The sequence below is a fragment of the Peromyscus leucopus genome, chromosome 18 (genome assembly GCF_004664715.2).
Source record: "Peromyscus leucopus breed LL Stock chromosome 18, UCI_PerLeu_2.1, whole genome shotgun sequence".
Classification (NCBI taxonomy): domain Eukaryota; kingdom Metazoa; phylum Chordata; class Mammalia; order Rodentia; family Cricetidae; genus Peromyscus; species Peromyscus leucopus.
In genome coordinates, this window is record NC_051078.1 from 24,727,143 (window position 1) to 24,753,213 (window position 26,071).

Consider the following 26,071-nt stretch of genomic DNA (forward strand, 5'->3'; position numbering starts at 1 on the left):
ATATTAAAGATTAAAGCACTGCAGGCAGGTGGGATTTTGTCCAGGATTAATGATGAGATGTTTAATATTGCAGTTCAGTTACTACAGTCTTAATTTAAAAAGTCAGGATGAAAAAAAAAGTGATCTCTAGATGTGTCAAAAGAGCATTTGATCAGCAACTACCTCAAAGTAAGACTTCTAAACAAATTAAGAATGGATTAATGCTGTAACATATAATAAAGCATGTCTGTCAAATCTGTATTTAGTGAAAAGCATAGTGGCCTCAGACCTCTAGGTATTGAGCATCTTGGTGTTGTGGCTCTGGCTTTATTATTATAATCTCCCATAGGATTTCTAACTATACTTGCTGTTTACTTAAATAAGTCATGGAAACTCTGAGATTGGAAAAAAAAAACCCTCTATGACTAATAATGGGTATTCATGACCACATTCTCTGAAATACGTGTTCTGATCAGCCACTAGATGATTCTGTCTTATAAATAACCTTCCTACTAAGTGTGGTCATGTACTACTTTAATCACAGCTCTCGGGAGGTACAAGTGGGAGGGTTAGGAGTTCAGTATCCTCTTCTACAAGACAGCAAATTTGACATAAGTCTGCTACAGGGGACCCCGTTTGAAAAAGCAAAACTAACAAAAGTGCCTCTTGAATCAGATGTCCACTGAGGAACTGTATTCATTTCCTTGGATATTTATATTAGTGTTGGTTCATGCATTCTTTTGTTATATATGGCTATTATGACAAAAGTGCTTAAACTGAATGGATTAAAAATATAGAGGTTTATTGTCTCATAAGTTCATACTCAGCTAAGGTGAGGAGCATAAGGCCTAAGTGGACAGGTTTCTTGACCCTTTCTGTGGTTGGCTGGGAATCTTTGGTGTTCAACTATATTCTCACATGACCATTCTCTTATAAAAATGCCCATCATACGCAAGCAAGAGTTAACTGATTACTTCTGTAATGATCTTATTTCCACATATGTTCACATCCTGGGTAATGCATATTAGCACTCAACAGACCCTTTTAGGGCTATGTGCAAAATTTTTGCCACACATCTCACTATTAGGAGATTCAATTCCATTGGAGCAATGATTTGTAATCAGAAGAATAGTGGTCAGCAGGCAATAGATTCTTTTTAGAAACTAAAATACTTACATAGGTTTCAGGGTTTATGTTTTTCATGATGTCCAAAACTGCCTTAGAAGGAAGTCATTTTAGTGGAGGCAGCAAAGAAGGAAAAGGGATGTGACGTTAGTTACTTTTCTGTCGCTTGGATAAAATACCATGATGAAGGCAACACACAGAAGGAAGGTTTATTGTGGCCTAAGGTTCCAGACAGATAAGTAGCAGGCATGGTAGCTGGAACCAGAAGCTGAGAACTCATATCTCAGTCACCTCTTCAAGTGCAAGCCCAAGCATAAAGTGAGCATAAAGTGAGGTGAGACCATAAACAGTAAAAGCCCTCCTCCAGTGACAATTTCCCTGCAATGAGGTTCTACCTCCTAAAAATTTCAGAGTCTTCACAAACTGGGGACTAATATCTTCAGAATACTACAGTGAAATGTCAAGTTAACGTTACAGATCCAATAATAACAAGCACATTAGAGGTATGTTTGTATATTCAGGGTTAAATTTTGAGAACCTTTGTGAGTTTAGGAGACAAGAGATGGTAGAACACAGTTGGTGAGATACCTTTGTGTAAGTATGGAAATAAATGTTGGCACCTGAGAACTGCCAATTGATGGATACAAGAAGAAACATAAACAGTGACCAAATATCTATAGGTCAAAGCAGAACTTCCTGCCACATGCATTGGAATGGGAGAGCACAGTGATAGAGGAAGGGCATGCCTGAGCAGGAGACTCGGCATCCAATGGTAGAGAATTCCTGATTACAGACTGGCGTTCCCGGAATTGCTTTGTGTGTTTTACATAAAGAGAATGGGAGGGGGATTCTCTTGTTATTTCACTGTGATCCAGTTAGCAAATGCTGTGGATGAACAGCTCAGCTGGCCCTTGATATGTGGTAAGAGCAAGCGCCAGCATGTAACCATAGATCTTCCATTTTGTTTTACTTGATAATTTTCCTCACACAGTTAGTACACAAATGTAATCTTGTGCAACACTGAAATAGTAATAGAAGCTATTCAGTAACACACCAAAGAACCTAGTACTGCATTTATAGTATCTTTTCCTCTTTCACTTGTGTAGATCTAGAGTTTTGGTAAGCATATATACATGTAGTTAGATATATTGTGTAGTTTTATCCCTTAGATAGTTTCTGTTCTAATTTGTACAGTTATTGAAATTCTAACTGTTCTCACAGGGAAATAGATTTAGTAAAAGCCTATTTCTAGCATTTATTTTGGAAAGTTTTGACATTTAAATAAGTGGTTTTAAAAGTAGGGCAGGTTGGCCATGGTTAATGATTGCATTACCCAGAAATGCTCTAAAGTGTGTTTTACCACTCAGTCATCCATTCTTGAGTTTTGATAAAGGTTAACAGTATTCAAATATTTAGGTAAGTCTATCTTGTCAAAATGCCAGATATGGATTGAGACAAGATAATTAATATAATGACCCAGATGTTTGTCCAGTGGCAAAGAAGTCATAGTTGATTACGTGTAAAAGATGGCCTTAAAAAGCATTCAAGTCAATTAAAAGAAAACACACACACACACACACACACACACACACACTATGAAAATTTTTCTATTTCAATTTTCATGGCTTTCTAAATCAAGTAATCATGGGTTAAAATTATAAATTGTATATAATGTGAAAGTACATTTTGGAGAGTTCAGCAGTATTCTGTTAGTTTTTGTGGGGCTTTGAGGAAGGAAGCTGGATGTGTCTAGGTGCTTGGTATGAAGTTGCCTTAAGCATCAGTCCTCAGTGGAGTTATATACGAAAAAAAGATAAAAGGCAGATAAAGTAAGTACCTGTATTTTTATGGTGTTTTCCTCATTATGTAGTCAAGGTTGTGTAGAGGACCAAAGTATAAGCAGTTTGCATGGGAATTACTCAGCTTTTGATAAAATATCTATTATGTTACCATGCTGAAAACTGAAGTTTAACTTATGGTGTCATCAGGCTAAGGAGCTCTGGATGGTAAAGTCTTAGCTGAAGGAGAACTAGCCCAGTAAAATCCCTTTCCAGAAAGAACGGGGATTACACTTGGGGTACTTCCCCCTATAATCCGCTTTTACAACCTCACTGTCTTCTTTTCCATGTAAACTTGAGAACTTGTATTCTGTTTGGGCCTTAAGGTGGTCAGCAGAGTTGCTGTTCACACCTGTGCGTTTCAGCTCCATCTTTTTCTACAGTTAGTTTACACGTCTGATTCCTGTGATTTATCCTGAGTTGACTTTATGGTTTAGCTGTTGAGGTGAAAGCTCTTTTCCTAATACTTAAAAATCCCCAATTCTTGTAACGCCTATTGCAAATATCGACGGTTTTCACATGGTTTTGAGAAAGAGTGGCTGAACCTGAAGTTGTGTCTTTTACTCCTCACTACGATCATATCTGCAAATTCACCCAACAAATCCTGAGTGTTTTCAGAGTAAGAGCCATTGAGTTAGAAAATAAAAATTAACTCACAAGGAAAGTATAGTTTCTGTCTTCAAGTAGCTTGAAGTCTGAATTTAAAATTATATGTTGGTGCTAAGGAGATGGTTCCCTTGCCAGACAATTACATGGATCAGAATTCAGTCCAGAGAACTCTCATAGATGCAGGGTGGATATGGCAGCTCTTTGATAATTCCAACCATGGAAGGCTGAGGTGGGGGAATCCCTGAAGCAATCAAAAAGGGGAACTAGTTATATTGGTGAATTCTTGATTGATAGAAACCCCACCTTAAAGAATAAGATAGGAGAGTAAATGAGTTAGATTCCTGACACCAACCTCCATACATATATAGGTACAAGGACCCACACAGATGTGACCATTTGTACACATACATATATATGATATAATGCTACACTGGGAATGGTAGCATTGAAGGTTGGCTTTGAACTCCTGATTCTCTCCTTTACCTTTTGAGTGCTAGGATTCCAAGAACTCACCAACTATGCCTGGCTCAAAGTTACTTCTATTTCAGATGATACCCATGTGGAGTTGTAACAAGGCAGACAATGTCTTAACTCAGCCTGGAAGGAAAAGAAAAAGAAATGAAAGTGGGAATCATAGTAGAAAGACAAGGCAAAGTATAGGAGAAGGGCAAAAATGAGTTTTGTCTGGGTACTTTTAGGTGTTTTCTGGCTATCCTATAAACATCTGGAATTCATTTTTATAGCTGTTATAAGGACCTGTGTGAACGAAAACTGATTTTCAACTGAATATATCTGTATAATGTATAAAAGGCTAACTAAAATGACAGTTAGTGGAACCATAGGTAAATTCAATATTTAAGCATCTTGACACAGGTTGCATAACCCTATGTTCCAGAATAATAATAAGAAATAAAATAAAATACCCACAGTTTGGGATGTCAATACCTGGGTCCTGATTCTTCTACATAAAGTGTTCAGAGAAGACCATCTTGCACATAGAAAGCCATGGGGAATCTCAGAGAATGATGTAATCTTCTGAGATAATGTGGGCACAAAGACCAAAGAACTTAACATGCACACTAAAAGCTCCGTGGGAGCTGGCGATGTAAATTATTTCTGTTTTCATTGCTAGTCCAGGGTGAAGTCTTTGGCGCTTCTTCGGTGCTTCACACAGGCCTTTGGACAGAACTGAATCAAACAACTTACTTCACACTCATTTGTTTTACATCTGTGGCCACGACACATGGTAGCTCCCATGTCTGGGACTGCAGCTGAACTGTCAGCCTTGCTCTTGATCCAGCAAGCATCGAAAGTGGAATTTTTTTTTAATAACTATGAGCCTAGAAAGAGAAAGAGCGAGGCTGGGTCCTGCTTGTGCTTATTTCTGTGACGTGGGTCCTATTTCAGATGTCTTGCAACACAGCAGCACGTGGGCTGTGTTGTGCTGTAGAGAAATGGTTATTCATATTGACTCTGTAGCAGGGAAAAGGCATTAACCTAGAGTCCGTGCTGGAACAAATTGTATAGGGGCTTTTTTTTTTCTGAAATATCATTAAAAGAACTTTAATTTTGTAATCATTTCCCTCCAGAGCTGTGGAGATGAAACTGAGAATGTGTATTAGAAGGCCCATTAGAGAGTTTATACTGCAGCTTACAGTCACACCCTGAATGACTGCTTCTTGTTCCTTTTAACTTTAAACCTGATTGGAAGTTGCCTAAAGGACCAGGAGCCTTCCTATTGCAGTTCTTCCTAAAATTATCTTCACGTGGAGAGTGCAGATGATGCACGGCAGAATTTAAATTAATTTCGGTGTTCTCAGAAGGAGGTTTTGCATTATGAAAAGAGAGTGTCTTTCAGTCTCTGCTCTTGAAGAAAAATGAACAGATGTAAATTTGTTATTTGCGTAGTTCCAATCAGTCCGCTGCAGATTTCCAGTTACTGTGGCTTACGAATTATTTTCCAGACACACCAGGAATTAGAGTAATATTGTCTGACACTTAATTTATTCTTTCTGTTATATAGAGCCTAACTAAGGTTTTGCTTACATGATAGTAAAGTTGCTTAAAGTATAATTGAAGTTTGAGGGCATCTGGATATGTAGATGATAATGAATTTGAAACGAATATTGTGTCATCTGCTACTTATGTCTTACATATTTTATTTATGCAAAATAGCACATTATTTCTGGGGCTGAATCACATTTCCTATCGCTTCTTTCAATTACCTGCTTATAGATTCCCCTTATTGAGTAAGGCTTCCCAGCTGAGGGTGACTCTATTTACAGCAAAACCAACCCCCTCTATGATTTTCACACTCATTTCCCCTTTTAATTCTTTTCGTTGCATTGCACTTATTGCTGTGAAATACACAAATCACACTATGTAACTATAAATATGTATGTTAATAAGGAATTTAAACTCCTATTTAATTTTCTAGAGTGTTGAAAAATCTATGTGGGATGCATTCTAACAATTCAATATATGCTTAACATGTGAAGGATATCAGATTCAATCTCCAGCATATCGCATACACACACACATGCACACAGATACATGTACACACAAAACACACACATACATACACCCATGCACACAAACACATGCACATGCACACACTTGGACACACACAGACATGCAGACAAGACTCTGAACTAGAAAAATGTGAACTCCAAAAGGCATCATTTTGGTGTATTTACAAATTGTCTAGAGCAGTGCTTAGCACACGGTGAGTACATGATTATTTTTTCTTGGAGGTATATGTATACATACTATTGTTGCTTGAGGTACATTTATTCTCCTCAAATACTCATGTATAGAAGATATGCTATAGATTATTTTAGAAACTGTCCTCCCCTCTGTATCCCAAATTAAACAACTCAAAACAATTTTAGGAATACTGTGCTAATACACACAGGCATATACTCTGCACACATATCTGTGCTCACATACATGTGAACATATACCTGCATGCATGCTGCCCACATAGACACATAAGAAAACAAGAGAAGAAATACTGTGTGAAGTGGTGTCTTCCTTCTGTTCTTAGAAGATGACTTCCACAGATCTCTATGAATAAATTGGGTTTAGGTTGAAAAATCTATTCAAGAGAAAAAGTTGGACTTGGATGTTCAGTTTTGGAGCTCATCTAGCTTAGGCTAGGAATTGTCCATATGACATAACACCTATTCCTGTGATAGTTGCTTCCTTTGGGCCTTTTGTGATTTATTGTCTCAAGTATATGTGTGTATGTATGTATACATATATATATATACATATATATTCCATCCTTTATCATGACACCAGTTACCTTGCTTTGTGACTGCTCTTCAGGTAATTTATACCTTCCGCTGCTCCTTAAATGCCTGCCGTGACAGTTTCAAAATACAGTTTTAATGAGTGAATAAATAACCCAATAATCTGACTATACGGAGAGTTACTGAGGAGACCAGTCCTCTTGGATTACTATGTGGCAATGAGGTCCATGCAACTGACAAATGCCTCTTTTTCCATGCTAAGTAGACATCTAGGTTGGGTAGCCTCCATAAACGGCAAAGCATTACAAATCTCTTTGTAGACTTCAATCATTGATGCATAGTGCCTTTAAATAAGTTCTCAATTTTGTTTTACATTACAAAATGATCTTAAAGGATAGGGAAAACATTTGTAGCAGATTTGACTATATATAGGCTTACAAGAAACGGGTTTGTTTTCATGGGAAAGAGAGACATAGAAGAAGGAAAAGTTTCCTTTCATAAAAACGAAAACCTCTGCCACCTTTGTGCCTTGAAGGCAGCTTAGTGGAGCAGCTCAGATGGAGGGCTGGGCATTACAGGGACTTAGGTTCAGATCTTCCACTAATGGTTCCCATGAGCGGCCGTGGGAAAATTGCTTAATCTGTCTTCTTCATCTGGAAAATTGGATTATGTTAGTGTTATTTTGGAAGGATTAAATAAAATATGCTTAGAAACTTGATATAACCCTACAGTAATAAAAGTTGAAAAGTTTGTTGGATGTTAATTTTATGCTGTTTTCAATTACTTCCTGGCTGGTTCTTTGTAAAGCCATGGCACCATTCACTCGCAAGTTTTTCTATAAAAAGAAATTGATCTAGTGTGCAAGGATGACTCCTGCCCCCCCCCACACACACACACAAAAGAAGACTCCCTTTCTGGGTGTATTGGTTTGGCTTCAATTTTAGACCAGTTAAAGGTTGTCATTGGAGAGTGTAGTTTACCTGCACATGAAGCAAATCACAAAGAATGTGTAGAAAGGAAGGGAGAGAGGGAAGGAAAAAGGAAGGGAGGAAGAGAGGGAGGGAGGGAGAGAGAGAGAGGAAGGGAGGGAGGGAGAGAGTGGAGGACGAAGGAAAAAGAGAGAGAGATGGAGGGAGGGAGGGAGGAAGGGAAAGAAGAGAGGGGAAAAAAGGAAAAAGAAAGAGTGGACACCAGTAACTAAGAAACATAAAGTATATGAGACCAACGCTGAGAAGAGAAACGTCTTAATATCGAGACAATGTAGGCCACAGAAGAAATAGTTGAACTTAAAAACCACATAACTTTTTGATCTCGTCTTGTGTCTTTTCAATAGAGATAGAAAGCACAGATTATTTTCTTTTCTGTACAGAGATATCAACTAAAAAAGTCATAAAACTCTTCTACTCATGCTTATGAGGATGGGGAGAAGTACTATGGAAAACTTCTCACTATGTATTCACCCTGTACCAGTTCGCTTTCTGTGTTTCTATTGAATACTGTTATTTTACTACGTTAACCATGTAGGTATGTTCATGCTATTCAGACCTGCTGTTATTTTTTGACATGTAGAGGAAAATGTAGCCTCAATACATCAGAAGACAAGTACAGAAAATATTGGGCAAATGTTAGCATTCAGTACATTTCTGAGAATTAGAGATCCAACAATAATCACAGCTATATGAATTAAAGTTCCCCAGCCATTCTGATCCTCAAGCTCCTCTTCCAAAGTAGAGATGACACTTTTATGTGTTTCCTGTGAGAATTAATTAAAATAATAACTGTGTAGCATCTTGTGTCAAAACTACCTGAGTAGAAGCTATTATGATAGAGTATAAAGATATTTAGATTCATCATTCAAATTCCACCGCAGACATACCTTTGTAAGAAATGCTCTGTTTGAGGCTGCCCAGGTTTTTTTGAAGGCAAAGACTATATTTCTGTTTTGTTCCTTTCTCCTTTAATATGACTTGATAAAGGCTTTGCATGGCATGTCTGAACAATTACTTTTGATTAGGTGTCTTCTGCTTCCTATTTGACAGGTTATAAGGAAACATCTTCCTTATGAAATAGAGGTCATAGCTATGCTTTACTAAGCTGTCAACGTCGACATGACATTCAATTTAGAATAAATAAAGAGGTCTGTTTCAAAAGAGAGGGAGCAAAGAGGAAGCTAACCTGTATTCTTTTGGAACCTACTTGACACTTCAGAGACGACACATTTTGACACCAGTTCCAACTTTGGAGAACCATGTAATGGAATCCTGTGCCTGCACCTGTTCGTTCTGTGGCCTTTGATTGTTTATTTTCCCCTCCATGTCCCTTTTACATTCTTTGCTATGCAGTAGAAGTAAGTAGTATAGAAGAACAATTTACCCCTTACCCATACTAGAGGAATTTAACATTTTCAAGCAAAACCCATCTTTTAGTTTGTCCACAGTTTATATGCTGTACAATAACCGTGTGCAGTAACAATAGTATAATATCCAATTATGTTTGTCATAGCAACCATGTTAAATACTTTCTAATAAGTAAAAGGGACATGCTCTGGGCAAAATTCTTTGACATATATTTCCTCTTTTAGTACTTTTCTGTACAAAGAAGTCTTTGTAAAAATGTCATTTAACCTTCCCCTGCCCCAAATCTTCACATTCCTTTCATTAAAGAAAGGGGATAAAATGGAGCATTTGATTGGGAGCAAAAAATACAAGTCAGGAGAATTCTTGTGTTTAGATATCAGATGCAATATTGTCTAAAGATGATCTGGTGGCCACAGGATGCCCTGGAGCAGAAAGCACAGGTGTGTCTGTAGTGGTACCCTCAGCTCAGAGTTGCTCACTTGAAGCTCATTGAATCTTTTTCCATATAGGAAATTCAGCTTCTTTTTCTTCCATCTGATAATTCCCATGAGTTTCCTCCTTTCTAGAATTTCAGAGGATTAATTAAGATTGAAAATATTACTAATGTAATTATTTCTTTGGGCAAAGCGTAATAATTCTGACCACGGTTATGTCTAAAAGCATAATTCAAGTGTGTCAATTTCATGCTCCTATTTTACTCTTAAATTATATAATTTTAATGAACTATTTGGTATGGTTTTATATAGTTGGTTATTGCCTAGTCTGGTTACCACTCAGAACTCAACAACTCATCCTTTGTATGCATTTAAATATAAGGAAGAATTTTATTTAAAATTTCCTATCCTAGCCGTATTTGTTATTTTGTATGGCTTCACATAATAAAACCTTTCTGTGCACTGATTTGGTCCTACCTCCTTCCACTTACTCCATGCCTAGCATAATGGTTAAGACCCAGAAGGTGCATGCCTCAGTTCTTATGCTAGAATCTTAGGAAATATGTAATTTCAAAACCTGAGCACCTTTATTACAATCTGTACATAGAAGGACTTTGAATTTGATTCCATTTATAGCCATGTAGTTACTTGATAATCGTGCTTGCTTCCTAGTTTATCTGGGAGAATATGCAGGTATGCGTGTTTTGTGACTATATGCCTTGCTGTTAATTAGCACTTCCTTTAATAATAGAGATTAAGGATTCATTTTTATGTACCCTGTTATTGCCTAAAAGTGAGCATAAGTTTTGAAGAAAAAAAAAAAAGGAAATTCATCTCTAGTTTCATGTCACAGTTAAATAATATAAAATCTCACTATTAGAGGCAGCTAAATTAGCAAATTTGATTAAGACGTTTGAGTTAATGCAAAGTTCAAACACGACTGACATATATTAATTAATTACCGCTCGGAAATTTCACACATGTAAATTGATTCAGGGAAAGATCAATAAAGATGTAAATTTTATTTTGTACCTTGGAGTGGGGGTAAACTAATCATTTTAAAGTCCCTATATGTGTTAAAGGATGATCAAATGGAATATTTCTCAGAGGACTGTTTCACCTGCAGGTGGATAGTCTGTTTTTCTTCACAATTGAGCTTAGTGTTTCTGAAACACTGGGGGAACCATTGTGAGTAAACACTGTCCTCTGACTGATGGCAAGGGTGGAGTAAGATCATTCACAACTGCAATCCATTCTCAGTTGTACAGTCTTAATTGTCAGTTGCCCTGGCTTTTCCCATTCCCGAATGCTTCCTCCTACATGGATTATGTCATTTAATTTTCACAAAGCCTGTTATTATTGCTATTGTTAGGCTTTAAATGCCACCCAGTGGGACTCTGGCATTTCACAGGCAAGGCTCTTCTGTCTGGAATGCCATTCTCAGTACTCTTGGCTCTCTCCTTTGTTTCTTGGCTTCTCCAGGATCTTCACCTGACCCGCCATCTTGGGAAAATGTTCCTTTTGTGGGTTCCCAACATGCTGTGCTTTCTCATGGCACAATTTGCATATGGTTGTGATTACTTGCATGTCTGTTTTCATAACCAAAAAAATTCACTCAAAAATTATCTTATTTATTGTTTGATACTAGGCTGAGTGACACTTTAATATATTAACATAATATAGGAATGTCATATTTTGCCATAATTTAAAAAAAAAATCAAAAGGCAGTTAACTAATTGTCCATATTCTTTCTCCAGTGAGGATGTATAAGACTCTCAGCAGTGTCCTGGTCCCCTGAGTTTTATATAGATATCAGCACAGACACTGGGCTCCATTTTGAATATACTTGTGTTTTCAGCTACTCACGTACTTTATTTACTCCAACTTTGGGATATCTCTTATTTCAAGTGTTTCTAAAGACTCCCTTTAGAACTCAAGGTAGAAGAGCTGAATTCTTTAGCATTTATTTTGTAACTTATTTGGGGAGGAGGACAGCCTTGGCATAGCACACCTCTGGAGGTCTGGGGAAACCATGTGATGAGTCTCTGGGGTCCAATCAAGTCCTTCATCGTTCTCTAAATCCCTTTACCCACTGACTCATCTCGCTGCCCCGTGACTTGGAATTTTCATTCACTTGTTTTATTTTGGAATTGTTATCACAACTTTGGTGGACTTTCCTTAATCAAGTTACTGGAATACTATATTTTCAAACAATTGATATCTTTAAAACTTTAAAGTTCAATTTAGAATGGAAAAAATATAACACGATCAGCACTGATTATTTCTGAGTATCCCTTCTATAAATTCAGCCAACCACTAGATGAAATCATTCAGAGAAAAAGTCGCAACCATACTGAACTCCTTGCCATTTTCCACAGGGTCTCATTTAGGTTAGGCCAGCCTTGACTCTTTATGTAGGCGAGGCTGGCCTTGAACTCTTCTTCCTTGTCCATCTCTTGAGTATTGAGATTATAAGTGTTTGCCACCATGCGTGGCTCTGAACAGACATTTTCTAGTTATTCCCAGGAAATTCAGTACAACAACTATTTACATTTACATCATGTTAGGCATTACAAATACAACATACTAGTGGGAGAATATAAGTAGGCTAAATACAAATATTTTGTCAGCATTTGTAAAGGTCTTGGGCTTCTGTAGATTTAGGTACCCAAGAGGCATTCTGAACTTATCCCCCACTAGCATCAGAGAACAACTAGATTGCATGTATTTATGGACTGTAGTGTGACATGATGATATGTGAATGCACATATCATTGTAAACTGGCATGTGTGTCTGGAAGCCAGTCTTGTTACAGACAGACACTGACAATTTCCTCAGATGTACTCTCAGAGGTGGGAAGGACATGTCTTTTTTTTTTTAGATTTTTAAAATAAGTTTTCTCTTCATAAAAACAGAAAAAAAAAACAATGATAGACTGCGTTTCTATTGAGAAAATACTTTTAGTTTTCTTTCTCCATTTTATGTTTTCTTTATAGTGGTGTGTATAGTCGACAGATATACAAGGAAACTATTAACAAAGAAATTTGCTGCAGTTATTTACCCTGAAAAACTAATTGTGGCTTCTCAAATTTTATGCTGGGGAGGCAGTCTTGCCTTTTCTTGGTAAGAAAAATATCAGCCTTCCCATCCTATTCCCAGATGCCAGTGGCCAGAACCCCTGCCTACTACCCAGTCCATGCCAAGGGCCAGTGTCCCCACCAGATACACAGTTAATGCCAGTTGCCAGCATCCCTGCCTACTACCCAGTTGATGCCAATGGCCAGTGTCCTCACCTAATACACAGTCGATGCCAGTGGCCAGCATTTCTGCCCAATACCCAGTTGATGCCAGTGGCCAACACCCCTGTTCTGACAACCATACTTTTTAGCTTCTAGACAGTGCTAAATACTCACTGGGGTGGAAAAGGCACCCCTGGTTTAAACCAGTGTGCTAAATAAATGTTTCCTTCTGTCTCTGTCAGTATTTAGGGCCAACTATGGATTTTTGTACCACTTATATTTAATTATGCATTTAACTCTGCACAATCCATTATAGTTATTTTTATGACTGGTTTTCATTTATCAAGTTACACTACTACTGTAATTATTTCTTAAGTGATATTTTAGAAGAAAGGCTGTTAGAGGACCCTAGAGGAAAGGATGGATAAAAACTTTCCCCTGGAAGAAATTCTGGACACATATTGATAATTCTTTTTCTTAATTTTATTTATTTATTTATTTATTTATTTATTTATTTATTTATTTATTTGCTTTTTCGAGACAGGGTTTTGCTGTGTAGCTTTGCGCCTTTCCTGGAACTCACTTGGTAGCCCAGGCTCGCCTCGAACTCACAGAGATCCGCCTGCCTCTGCCTCCCGAGTGCTGGGATTAAAGGCGTGCGCCACCAACGCCCGGCTTATATTGGTAATTCTTAGAACATTCTGTTTCTGCTACTGCTGGTGTGTGTGTGTGTGTGTGTGTGTGTGTGTGTGTGTGTGTGTGTGTGTGATTACACCTGTGTCTGTGCCTCTCTCTGCCTGTCTGTGTGTGCCCTAACATAAATTTTCTAGAATTTAAGTGTTACAGCTCGTAGCTCAAATGTCCATGTATATTTTCTTTGACTAAAACAGAGAGTTGTTCTTTCTCCTTCTCGGGGTTCTATAATTCATTACTGGCCTTAGTTTGAGTGACTGTTCTAAGAGAATGGAAGAATATGAGAAATGAGAGAAGTAAAATATTCCTTAAATATTCCATACTTTACATTCTTCCACCACCAATATATATAAAAATGACCCTGCTGTCTATAATTTCAAAAAAAAGGTATAATTCTTTTCAGTTTATCATTCATATGGTATTTTTTAAATTTTTATTTTTAAAACTTTTTTATTAAGGGATTTATTTATTTATTTATATACCAACCACAGATCTCCCTCCCTGCCCTCCTCCTACCCCTCCAACCTCCCCCCACCACATTCCCTCCTCCAACAAAGTAAGGCTGGTCTACCATGGGGAGTCAACAGAGCCTGGTACATTCAGTAGAGTCAGGTCCAAATGCACCCCCCCACACACACACACATCAAGGCTGTGTAAGGTGTCCCAGCGTTGGTGGTGGACTCCAAAAAGCCAGCTCATGCACCAGGGATGGATCCTGATCCTACTGCCAGGGTGCCCATTAATAAGCTTGTGTTATTATGTACCAAAAGTTCCCTCCCTTGCTTTTAGGACAACTTTGCACAGTGTGTATAAAACTCTTTCTGACTATATTCTGGTATGGTGGTATATTCAAATGTATTCTTCTTTTTAATATATTTAGAAGCTAGAAGAGTTTATTCTCCTGGCCAGTATGTAAACATGCTATGTCACTGATTTGAACAGTCATGGAAAAGCTTTTGGTATGAATAATCAAGTATAATTCAAGTCTTAAATTATATTCACAATGTCAGACTTTCATTTTCATGTACTTACCACTATATGCACAGTCCTTTGTATGTTACAATTAATGTCTTCGTATCTAGCTGAGTGTGGTGGTTCATACCTTTAATACCAGCATTTAGGAAGCAGAGTCAGGCAGATATCTGAGAGTTCAAGGACAGTCTGGTCTACATAGTGAGTTCTAGGCCAGCCAGAGCTACATAGTGAGACTCCATCTTAGAAAGCTAGTTGGATGGGTGGTTAGATTGACAGACAGACAGACAGATGATTTGATAGATATAGTTGATAAATAGATGATAGATAGATAGATAGATAGATAGATAGATAGATAGATGATAGAAAGATAGAGATTATAGATAGATGGTGGATAGGATAGATGGTAGAAGGATGGATGGATGGATGGATGGATGGATAGATGGATGGATGGATGGATGGATGGATGGATGGATGAATGGATGGATGGATGGATGGATCTACTTGCCTAAGGTTCATCATGTTTAAAACAGAGCCAGGTGTAATAACCTGCCTTGTTATTGTTGTGACTTAACACATATGCAGAAATATGTAGACTGCTTGGCATGCTGGAAATCCTGACTGAATGCAGCTACTTTTATCATTGTAACAAATGTACCATGAGTGATCTCTGTCTCTGCTACATGTTTTAGCAAAGCAAACTATAAGATTTGTAAATGTGGCCTGATACTAACCATTTTTTGGATGTATCTAAAATCAGTATGGAATTTCAAGATGAGAGATTCCTTTTCATTGTATCAAGACAAGCTAGAGCTACACAAACTTTGAGTTTTAGTGCAAAGCAGTAGATAGTCTATGTGTATCTGGAACCGAATATCTTTTTTTTTTTTTTAATTTTTCTTCTATCAAGAGCACTCCCTCTCCAATTCATGACCTCATTAATTACTTTTGTGTGTATATCAGTACAACCTGCTGAGTCCACTGGTGTTGCTACAATGTATATGTGTTTAAGAATGATCACTTGAGGGTGACGGAGAAGACTGGATTTCCCTTTTAGCCAAAGTTAATTGTCTAGAGCTGTTGGTCTAGTGGTGAGGTCTTGGGCCATTTCCCTTATCCACACTGGCATGTCAGTTGGTTCTGGCATTGTACTGGTCTTCTTTAGGAGCTAGTCCTGTTGAGATCTCATGGGTGCAGCTTCCTTCTAGTATCTGGAAGACACTGTCTGGTAGGAGACATAATCCCCCCCCCTGCAGCCTCTGGTTATTTCAACCATTCCTCTCCTCCTCCCTCTATGTTTCTCCATGTGTTGTAGACATTTCATTAGGGCTTGGGAAGCCCCGTGGTCCGTTATCTTCTGCATTGTGACCATTTAGATTTATGCAATGATCTCTCCCTGCTGCAAAAAGAAACTTCTTTGACAAAGGATGAAAGCTACATTAAGGTGCAGGTTGTAAGGATAAGTATTTGGGCCGGGCGATGGTGGCGCACGCCTTTAATCCCAGCACTTGGGAGGCAGAGCCAGGTGGATCTCTGTGAGTTCGAGGCCAGCCTGGACTACCAAGTGAGTCCCAGGAAAGGCGCAAAGCTACACAGAGAAACCCTGTCTCGAAAAACCAAAAAAAAAAAAAAAAGGATAAGTATTTGGAATAGAATCAGGATTATACTAGTTCAGGACAATGACGGTGCCTGGTCTCCTTTAGATTCCGTGGTCTCACTACCCAAAAGAACTAGACTAGTTTTATAGTAGTAGACATGAATTCTTTCCTTTTAAGCAGGCGTTAAGCCCAATTAAATGACTTTTGTTAATCCCCAAGATGTAAGTGCCATGTTGCACTCTTTAGGATATCTTGGGGTGACCATTGTTGTGGTTCAAAGGCTTTATAGCTTGGTAAGACTATTAAATGCATTTCTCCCTTGGCAGCCTGCAGGGTTTGTATGTGATGTTTTGTTTCATATACCACAGGCACTCCTCGAATTCCATACATCATCCAGGATGACTTTAATCTCTTGATCCTCCTACCTCTCTCTCTAAAGTGCCAGGATTAAATGTGTGTCCCACTCTACCCAGCTCTGAGCATGGGATTCATTATCAGAAAAACTATACCCAATTCTAGCTTTGCTGTTTTTAACTCAGACCCCCAGTTAGTTTGTTAATCCTCAGACTCCAGTTTCTTCTTCCTCTGTCACATCAGGCTGTTGACAATTTTTTTTTATCTGTTTGTGTGTTTGTGTGCTCACTAGCCTTTAATGATGTCACTTGGCTGTGTAAGTGCCCATTCCCCATTCTTAGATTGGGACATGTTATCACACTGCTGCCTTCAATTGTAGTAATTTCCATGTCATTTGTTTTCCTCCTCATTATCCTGGAGCATTGTTTGCATCTGAAGCTTGTTTACTTTTTGCAGCATACATAGCAAAGGTAAAGTGATCAGTGAAATCCTTATCCCTTGCAAATCAGTCACAGTAGCTATCTGACTTGAACTCACTCATTATTTCGTTTATGAGACAGGGCAGGATTGTGAGGGTTTTATTATCACACTGTGTGCTATTCTCTGCTCTGTGTGTATTTTATGAATTGGAAGGTGACAGACTATAATGAATCAGCATAGTGATCCCAAGAGGCCAAGTACATCGGTCTCCAGGCATATCGGCTTTAGACAGAGTCAGATCCATGCACATCCCCAACACGTTCACTCCATCTATCCTAATAGCATATTTGCCCTTTAGAAATGTAATTATGTAGAGACTAATTAGTGGGCTTTTTCAGTTACTCGGGTGGTAGGAAAGATAAAAAGGGTTCTAACAGATTTATAAAGATGAACCTCAGGGACAAGCAAGAGCCATAGCCTATGAGTCATTGACTCTGGAGACTTTACAAAGCATGTATCTGTGAAAAACAATGGGGGATTAGCCATGACAATCAGCTTTCTGGTTTTAGCATCTGATCCTGAGGATGCTATCAATCTAAGGAGAGGTTGTGTTTTTTTTTGTTTGTTTAATTTTTTCATCTCTCTGCCTTCTGTTTTAATTTTGAGCAAGAGCTACTATTCCATTTACTTTTTAGATGCGTTGTCTTTGGATATTCCAATTAGGTCTTAGATAGCTCACTCAGCTGATAGAAACATCTGGTGTCAGGAGAATAATCATTGCTTCAGTGGTGAAGGCAGTATCCTTCTATACACACTATATGGATGCATGATGACATGCAGACCGTTTATGAAGAGCAGAGATGGAAACTACTGTGGAACACCAACTCCCAGTAAAGCAGTATATGAATGAAGAAGTAGCCAGGGTTTTCATTTTGCTCAGGATGATCTCATGAATGGAAGAAGGCTAGGAGAAATACGCTGCCAAATTTAAGGGAAGATGGAATCCAGGAAGGAAAATGAAGTTGGCAATTTCCATGACGATGGAAATTGAGTGGGTAGTTCACATAAGTGGGTAGTCCACGTGGTGAAACATGGAGCCATAACATAACATAGCATAACCTAACATAACACACAACATAACACGGGGAGGGCAGCCTTGCTGTTTGTTCATTTGTTGAGTTTTGAATAACTAATCTCTTCACAATGCAATCTAGGACATCAGCATTAGCAACTTTAAGGCCGTGGAAGGCAATTAAGCTCCTCCCACCAGGCGCTATCCTCTAAAGGTCTCATCACCTGCCAGCTGTGCTCCACTGAGGGTCCCAAGAAACATGAGCCCTTGGCAGACACTCAGGCATTCCTAGCCATAGCAATACTTGACAAAAGCATGTTTTGACAATAGCTTTTGCTTTTCTCAGGCCTCCATTTTACTCCTCTTTCAAAAGCCAAGGAAGCTGCCAAGTTGAATCTGCAATTGGCATCATAACAGCCGCCCTTGGCCCAATAGATGTACCTTATGTCTGTAAGATACTTGCTATGTACAAGAGCATGGGCCTAAACCAAAACCCTGTGGGAGGCTTTCTAATTAGTTCAGTTTCCTGACATCTTATTTTCATAGAAATGGTTATACTTGATTTTCATTGATGTCATAAGGGTGGGGTTTGGAATGGCTTGGTTAATACATGTGGGTACTATTTAAGGAGCCTCATAGAGAGATCCCTAAAGTCTGAGGGGTCTGGAGAAGAAGATGTGTTTCTGCTTGGTAGACTGAAATTTGCAAAGTATTCTGAAATTCATGTTTATTTGACCACAACCAAGCAGCATAGAAGTAAATGGCCTTCAGTTCTTCCTTTAGTTTCTCTACTGCATCTGCCTCAGCCTTTGCCATCGAATCAGACTGCTTTTAGCCTTTTTGCCTTTGGGAGAGTTATGAACAAATATTGCCCAAGCAATAGCTAGTGAGGGAGGCATCTCCTGTTTCTGTGTGTATATCTCTGCCTTCAGTAGGTTTCCTTGGGGCAGTGATGAGAAAATGTGTGTGCTCCCAACAGAAATCCAGGTGGCTAGCAATTCAAATGAGAGGGGATAAAGTCTGGCGAGGGAAAGTTTATTGGTTACAGAAGTCCGTCTGAAAATCCTTCTTAATACTGTCTCATGGAACAAGGGCACATGGATACCTGTGTAGGATTTTTCCCTCCTGAGAGATCATTTCCTTCCATTTAGAATTTAGTTTTATGGTGCCAGGTCAGCGTTTTTATGGGGCTGTTGACTATTTTTACCTTTGGAATATTAAATGAAAATGTGTGGTTTTTCTGTTTAGTAGTACAGCCTCTTTCAGTATCTCTGTTCTCCTCATGCAGAGGGTTGCTGCTCCAGGAGAACAGCAGATTTACAGAAGCATTGCATTATTATAAACTGGCCATCGGGAGCAGGCCTACCCTGGCTTGTAAGTAGTATTGAAGTTTTGGAATCTTTCAAATATTTCCTTTCATTTGTAATGATTATTTCCTTACATTAAAGCCTTTCAGAGAAAGTGGCTATGTGTGGTATTCCTGATTGTAAATATTTGTTAATATTACAATTCTCTGTCTCTCTGAATTTCATTCTTAATGCCATTTCCAGTTTTTACCAAGTATTCTGATAGCTCAGTCTGTTATTTAACTAGATTTCTGAGCTTAAAAAAAAATCTGTGGAATTCAGTTGAATGAGAAGACAATTATGTTTTTGGGAACACTTGGGGTTATTGCTATCATTATTGACCCTGTGTTTTTTTTCCATACATATTTACTAATTTTAATTTTTTTAATAAATAATAAACATCCCTTGGAACAGAGACGAAGCTAATATACCTTTTTATCCATGGTGCATATCACCTCCACTTTCTGTTTCTGTTTTCCCCTCTCAGCTGCATATTTAAACACGGGCATTATTCTAATGAATCAGGGGAAGACAGAAGAAGCCCGGCGAACATTCCTGAAGTGTTCCGAGATTCCAGATGAAAACCTGAAGGACCCTCATGCTCATAAGAGCTCTGTTACCAGCTGTCTGTACAACCTGGGGAAGCTCTATCACGAGCAAGGACACTATGAGGTCAGTCTATACCTCCCTACCCTCCTGTTCTACACTTGATCTTAGCCAAAAGGCCGAGAAGCGATACCCTCCTGTTCTAAGGTACCCTTGGTGTTTTTTTACCTGCAACCTCCTTCCTGGGGCCACTACAGTCTTTTGAAAAGCTAACATATTCATATTTCAATGTATGTTGATAGATGTAGTGACTATTCACACACACATAGCCCACCATTTCTTTGATCCAAAAATGCGGTTTCTAGAATCATTGCCCTTTTACTCCATGCTTGATTTTTTTTTAAAGGATAGTTTTTGTAATCTGAATATTAAGAATATAACTTGATCTAAATGCTACCTATTTTCCTAATTATTTTAAAAACTATTGAATAAAAATAACGTATTTTTGATGGTGGAGGAAGTAGTAAGCAAAATATTGTTTAGTAAATTATGTGACCCACCCTCACACTCTTTACTCACAGAAACCATGTCTGCATGGCATCCTTGATCTCCCTCCTCCCTTAAGCTTGCCTCTCTCATGACATCTCCATATCCCACCTGCATACTTTTATACATCTTAAGACTGCAGTATAAGGCAGGTTGTGGTGGCACCTGCCCTTCATCCCTGCTCTCTGGAGGCAGAGGCAAATGGATCTCTGAGTTTAAGGCCAGCCTGGTCTACAAAGCAAGTTCCACAGCGGTTACACAGAGAAACCCTGTCCCTGTCTCAAAACACCAGCAAAAAAGAAAAAAAAAGACTGCAATATAGTGAAGAAGATGCATCTTCTAGAACAATTCCTTTTAACGGTTTCAGTGAATATTGTCAGTAGGAAAGTTTATGTGCTTGCTGGCACTTTGCATCTACCTCACAGGTTGCTTGAGTTAAAGCCTAGACTTGGGATAGGGACTAATGAGTAACTTCCAAGTATGAATGCTTTTTACTCTTCTTATTGAGTAATCTGTGCAAACTGGAAATTTTATATTAAAAGAGCATTGCCAACATTCAGTTCCTTGTTAAGCTAAATTTTTATGTGGCATTCCTCACTGAGCTGTTTTCACTCGTGAAATTAAGGCAGTGCGATATCAAAGGACAGTTCAATTATTTTCCTCTAGTGAACCATCCCGAAACCGAAGTGGGTAGTTTTCACTTTGGAGAAGCATTATTATCTTACTTGCAGTGACGATCCCTGTCCCCTAATGATGATTTATCTTTTTGTTCCTTAAATTAGGAAGCCCTGAGTGTATATAAGGAAGCAATTCAGAAAATGCCAAGGCAGTTTGCCCCCCAGAGCTTATATAACATGATGGGTAAGTACAACTCTACTGTTTTAATTGATTGTCAGGGGCTGGTGGAGAAGGAAGAACCCGTGTTTACATGCAGAGGACTTCTACTATCTTATTAGTAATCACAGGGCAAGGCTCACACTGTGTGTCATCCAGATTGTGGCAGAGCTTTCATTCAGACATGAGCAAAGAAACAATCTGATACAGTGTGTCCAACACATTTGCCAAATTCCATATTTTTTTCAAGGGACTCTCAATGCCTTTTGGGTTCCAAGCAATTATTGAAACTCTATGGAATGAGAAAGCAATATTTTGTAACATCTTGTAATATCTGTAAGTATTGGTTATATTTAAGTATGCATAGAATATGTTTTTGTGTCAATGAATTTATCAGATGTATAATAATTTTAGCATATCATTCACTTTATCAGAAGATTCTCGATATTCAGCCTGTAGTGATGTGGAGACACATGAGCTTTGATGCATGTAAAAGATGAGAATATCTGAGTCAGCTTGTGTTGCTTTTATGGATGAGGTCTTGGGTCCCTGTAGTTTTTTTCAGAATAGTATTTGAGGCTGGAATGAGATTGTGAACATGGTAAATATGCTACTTCAATTGTTTATCTTCCTGTGTTGACTAATCCACTTAATTCTCTTTGCCAATCAGAATGTATATAAATCTAGGATGTAGATTTTTTTTCCTGATGGGTTCAAGAAGTGAAGAATTGGACATACTAATCAAGCACTTATCCCCCTTGATTAATCCATTAACTGCTCAGGAAATTGTTTCCACAGCTATTTGATGGTAGACCTAACTAAAAACTACCTGTTCAGCAAGAGAGTCTTGGAAAAATGTCCATGTAGTCTCAATGCCCTGTCAATGGGTTAGCATGACTCTTTCCAGGAATTGGAGATGAGAAGGATTGCTCCTGTCCTCCAATTAAGTATTCCTTTCCCTGCAAAGCCAAAATTGCAAACTCATACTCACCAATCATTAAACCACCATTCATATAAAGTCCTTTGTTATTTCTAGACCTCCCTCATATATATGAAATAAATAGGATTTGGCTGTATTCATAATAAATCATGTGATTTGAGAAAGTTGATACTGGCTGCTTGGTTGTGCATTCAAACAAAGTCCCAAATGCTCCATGCCTTGAACATGTGCAAATTGCAAAAAAAAAAAAAAAAAAAAAAAAAAAAAAACCTCAAATTCTTTTCTTTTCTTAAATGACAGGAAGTGTAGACAGAGTTCATAGATGGGATGAGGCACAGTATAGTTTTCAATTAACTGAAAAGAATATCTCACTCAGAAGAGATTAATAATGCCATTCTATGTCTCTGGGAGATGCATCTCCAGCTGGCCTACTCAGCATTAGAGTGATTGAATGCCCACATCAAAGAAGACACTAGATATTTCTTTATCTTCTTTAATATAATCACTCCATGGTAAAGATTAGCTTCATTAAATATATTTTTGCCTTCAAGCTTTTATTGGATTAAAGAAGTGTCTTTTACTCTCAAGCATTTTACCATCTGTCTTCATAAATGGAACACCACATGTGCCTAGACTGGGTGACTTTATTAGACTTTTCAATTTTAATGCTGGATCTTTTTAATAAATACTAAAAGGTCTGCTTCCTCAAGCTTTATCCGAAGAGGCAGAGTGATTTTACTTTGATTTTATTCATAACTTTAGCTCCCAGTTTTTAATCAATTGTCAAATAAGATATCTTTGCTGAAATTGGGTTTAGGTTTTGCGTTCCTTGGTGACAAACTGCATGTGGTCTCTTTATTGCTAATGGGAAGTGCTAGTATTCTCAACAGTTAGTGATTTCAGAAAATTCATTCAATTATTTTATGTAAATAAATTGGATTGAGAATTGAGCTGGTACCTTGGGATCTGCCTCTCTTTTGGTTACAAGAACACTGAGCTCTCACAGCCTAAAGAAGATAAGTATGTCCCTGGAGCCATTGTCTGGCTCTTTATGTTATTTTCCATTATGGAAGGAAGTCGTCTCTTTGCTCAGATTCTGAAAATCATCCTCACAATTTTCTAAGGGAGGACCCTAATATAATTTCCAATAGCGGATTCTATCTGTAATTATGGTGGCTGCCTTCTGTTTGATTTTATGTGAAGATCTGTCAGCTGGTCAGGTTTTATAGTTTGGCTTGTTCAGGAAACTATAATTTTCTCAGAGTGAATTCACCTCCTAATCAAATGGGTTAAATCCCCTGAGTGTTTGCTTTAACTCCTAATACATTTTGATTAGCCTCCGTTTGACAAGGGAAAAAAATGGCCTGGGAGATAAGCTGCCCTATCAGTTCATCAGTTTCATTAGTCTGTCAGCATGTGCTGATTATCCTATCAAGTTTATCAACAGCCTTGACTGTGTTTTCTAATTCACACATTTACATATTATTAGTGTCCTTTGGGGATCAGTGATGGATTATAATGTCTGGCTAGATTCAGCCAGCAAGTATTCATTTTTTTTTTTTTTTACAGGTCTCATTCATTTACCCCTTCAGGGCCACCATCTCTAAGCCCTTGTGCTTGTTTCTTGTATGCATACGTATGTGTGCGTGTGTGTATGTGTCCATGTGCGTGTGCGTGTGCGTGTGCATGTGTGTGTGTGTGTTTCTATTCTTTTTTGTCTTTGATTTAGAATGTAGGCGAGCTAATGGAATGCATTTAAAATACAACTGTATAGGAATGTTGTTTTAATAAATTCACTGAAGTTGTTTTAGAAAATTCTAGCTTGTCCTTTAGATTTTTCCTTCTTTTGAACATTTTAGGACTGTGTGCTGTGTGTCATTTCGCTTGCTCTGAATACCAGATGGACATATTTTCCCATTTTATTGTAATTCAAAGCAGGGTTGATTAATTTGTTCCTCAGCTTCAGCTCTCCATATTTTAAGACTCCTTATTGAATTTTACCATGACTATTCATACGTAAACACACAATTAATCCAAAATATAGTCGTATTATTCAACTTTGATTCCATAGGACCAAGGTGTGGTAGTCAGTAATAGGGGAATGTCTTCCTTGAAAAATTAGGTGAACTTCAAATGTTCAGAAATATACCAAACAGATACTATATATCATTTTGCAAGCAAAGGTTAAACTTTTAATTAAATGGATAAGGTATGTGAACACATAAAATGTTGAGAGACCAGGTCAAAAGGTGGGTGTTAAATTTGCTTCCAGACAATTATGTGACTTTAATTTTGAAGAACTTATTTGAGTCTTGAGATAATAAGTTGGATTGAGATGGTAGTTCAGATCTCAGTGTAGGGTAGTCTCTGAAATGAGAGAGACTGGGTTCAGATTGACATTCTCTAGGTAAGTATGCATGACAAGCTAGTTAATCAGACAGCTTTTGTGCTCTTGTTCATATGCTAGCTGTGACAGTAGCACCCATTTGAAAATTGATTAAAATAATGGGTATAGAAATATTGGCCTGGATATCTGCCATGATACATGCTTTATAAATTCGCCCTCCATTGCAACATCCATCATTTCTATAGGGCTCCTACCTCCAAGAGTGGATGGTCATCAAATCTTTCTCTACTTAGTAGAATAAATATTACTCCATAGATAAGAGTATTGTCTTTATATATTTATTATATAATAGTGGAGCGTTTCAAGCCATCAAAGTTCAAGTTAAGAAAAGTCAAGTGACAGTTACCTTTTCTTTGGAGGTTAGTGTTCCCATCTTTTTCAGCAACTAAAGTCAAAATCTTCCCTATATTTTCTGTAATAATTGAAAATAAAACTTCACAATTATTAATTCCAGTTGGTTTAATTCTCTCTCTCTGTCTGTCTCTCTCTCTCTTTCTCTCTTTCCATTATGATGTATTTTCCCTCTATTCTTAGTAAAAAAAAAAATTATTTTTTGTTCTGGCAACCCTTATAGGTATTTATTGGATCTCAATTCCTTATCTTTATCTCTGAAACATTAGGTATATAACTATCTTGGAATATCAGACGTTAAAGACTTGTGTCTTTGCCGGGCGTTGGTGGCGCACGCCTTTAATCCCAGCACTCGGGAGGCAGAGCCAGGCGGATCTCTGTGAGTTCGAGGCCAGCCTGGGCTACCAAGTGAGCTCCAGGAAAGGCGCAAAGCTACACAGAGAAACCCTGTCTCGAAAAACCAAAAAAAAAAAAAAAAAAAAAAAGACTTGTGTCTTAAAAGTTCTGATAACATAATCTATTTTATTTTCCAAGATAGGAAATAAACTCCCAAAGAACCATGTTCAACTGTTGGTATTACAGTTTATGTTGGCAACAGAAACATAACTTCTTGATTTAAATTCAAAACTTCCCTGTGCACCCAATTGGTGTCACCCAAACTGGCTCACCCTTCCCTTTATGAAATCCCTCTGCCCCATCTCCCTGCTGCTAGAATTACAACTTTGCTTTTAAAAACAAGTAAAAATTAAAGCAACCAGCTATAAAGAACACGACACTTACAGCCTTGTGGTTAATAGCTGCTGCCTTAAATATGCAGCATGTAAAGATTCAGTGCAGAATAGTTGTGAGCACCTCCTCTCCCCTCTTCATTCTCTGAACTGTTCATTCCCCTTATCTCTGCTTTGGCACTGCCATTGAATGATTCTAAAGGATTACAGAAAGCCCAATTAGATTGTAACTTCCTATTGTTTTTCTATCAGTTTGAGCTCTTCCAATCCCAGAGGTCATTTTAAGCCTATTTACTATCGAAAATAAAATTACTGCACATTCTCAATGCAAAGTAATTGTTTACTTTAATTATACAAGTGATTTAGTCCATTTCATTTTGGTAATACAGCCTGATAAGAGAGAAGGGGGGCTTCCAATCTAATCAGTGT

General features: G+C 38.0%; 1 protein-coding gene across 2 annotated transcripts in view; it reads left to right on the top strand.

Moving 5' to 3' along the window:
• Nucleotides 1–26,071, top strand: part of Tmtc2 (transmembrane O-mannosyltransferase targeting cadherins 2) — a 419,027-nt gene that overhangs the window by 238,361 nt on the left and 154,595 nt on the right. For both annotated transcript variants that reach the window (XM_028883517.2, XM_037196785.1), the window contains exons 5-7: nt 19,233–19,318; nt 19,778–19,962; nt 21,165–21,243. In XM_028883517.2, the coding sequence (XP_028739350.1) occupies nt 19,233–19,318; nt 19,778–19,962; nt 21,165–21,243 (350 nt within the window). The remainder of the gene's footprint in view (nt 1–19,232; nt 19,319–19,777; nt 19,963–21,164; nt 21,244–26,071) is intronic.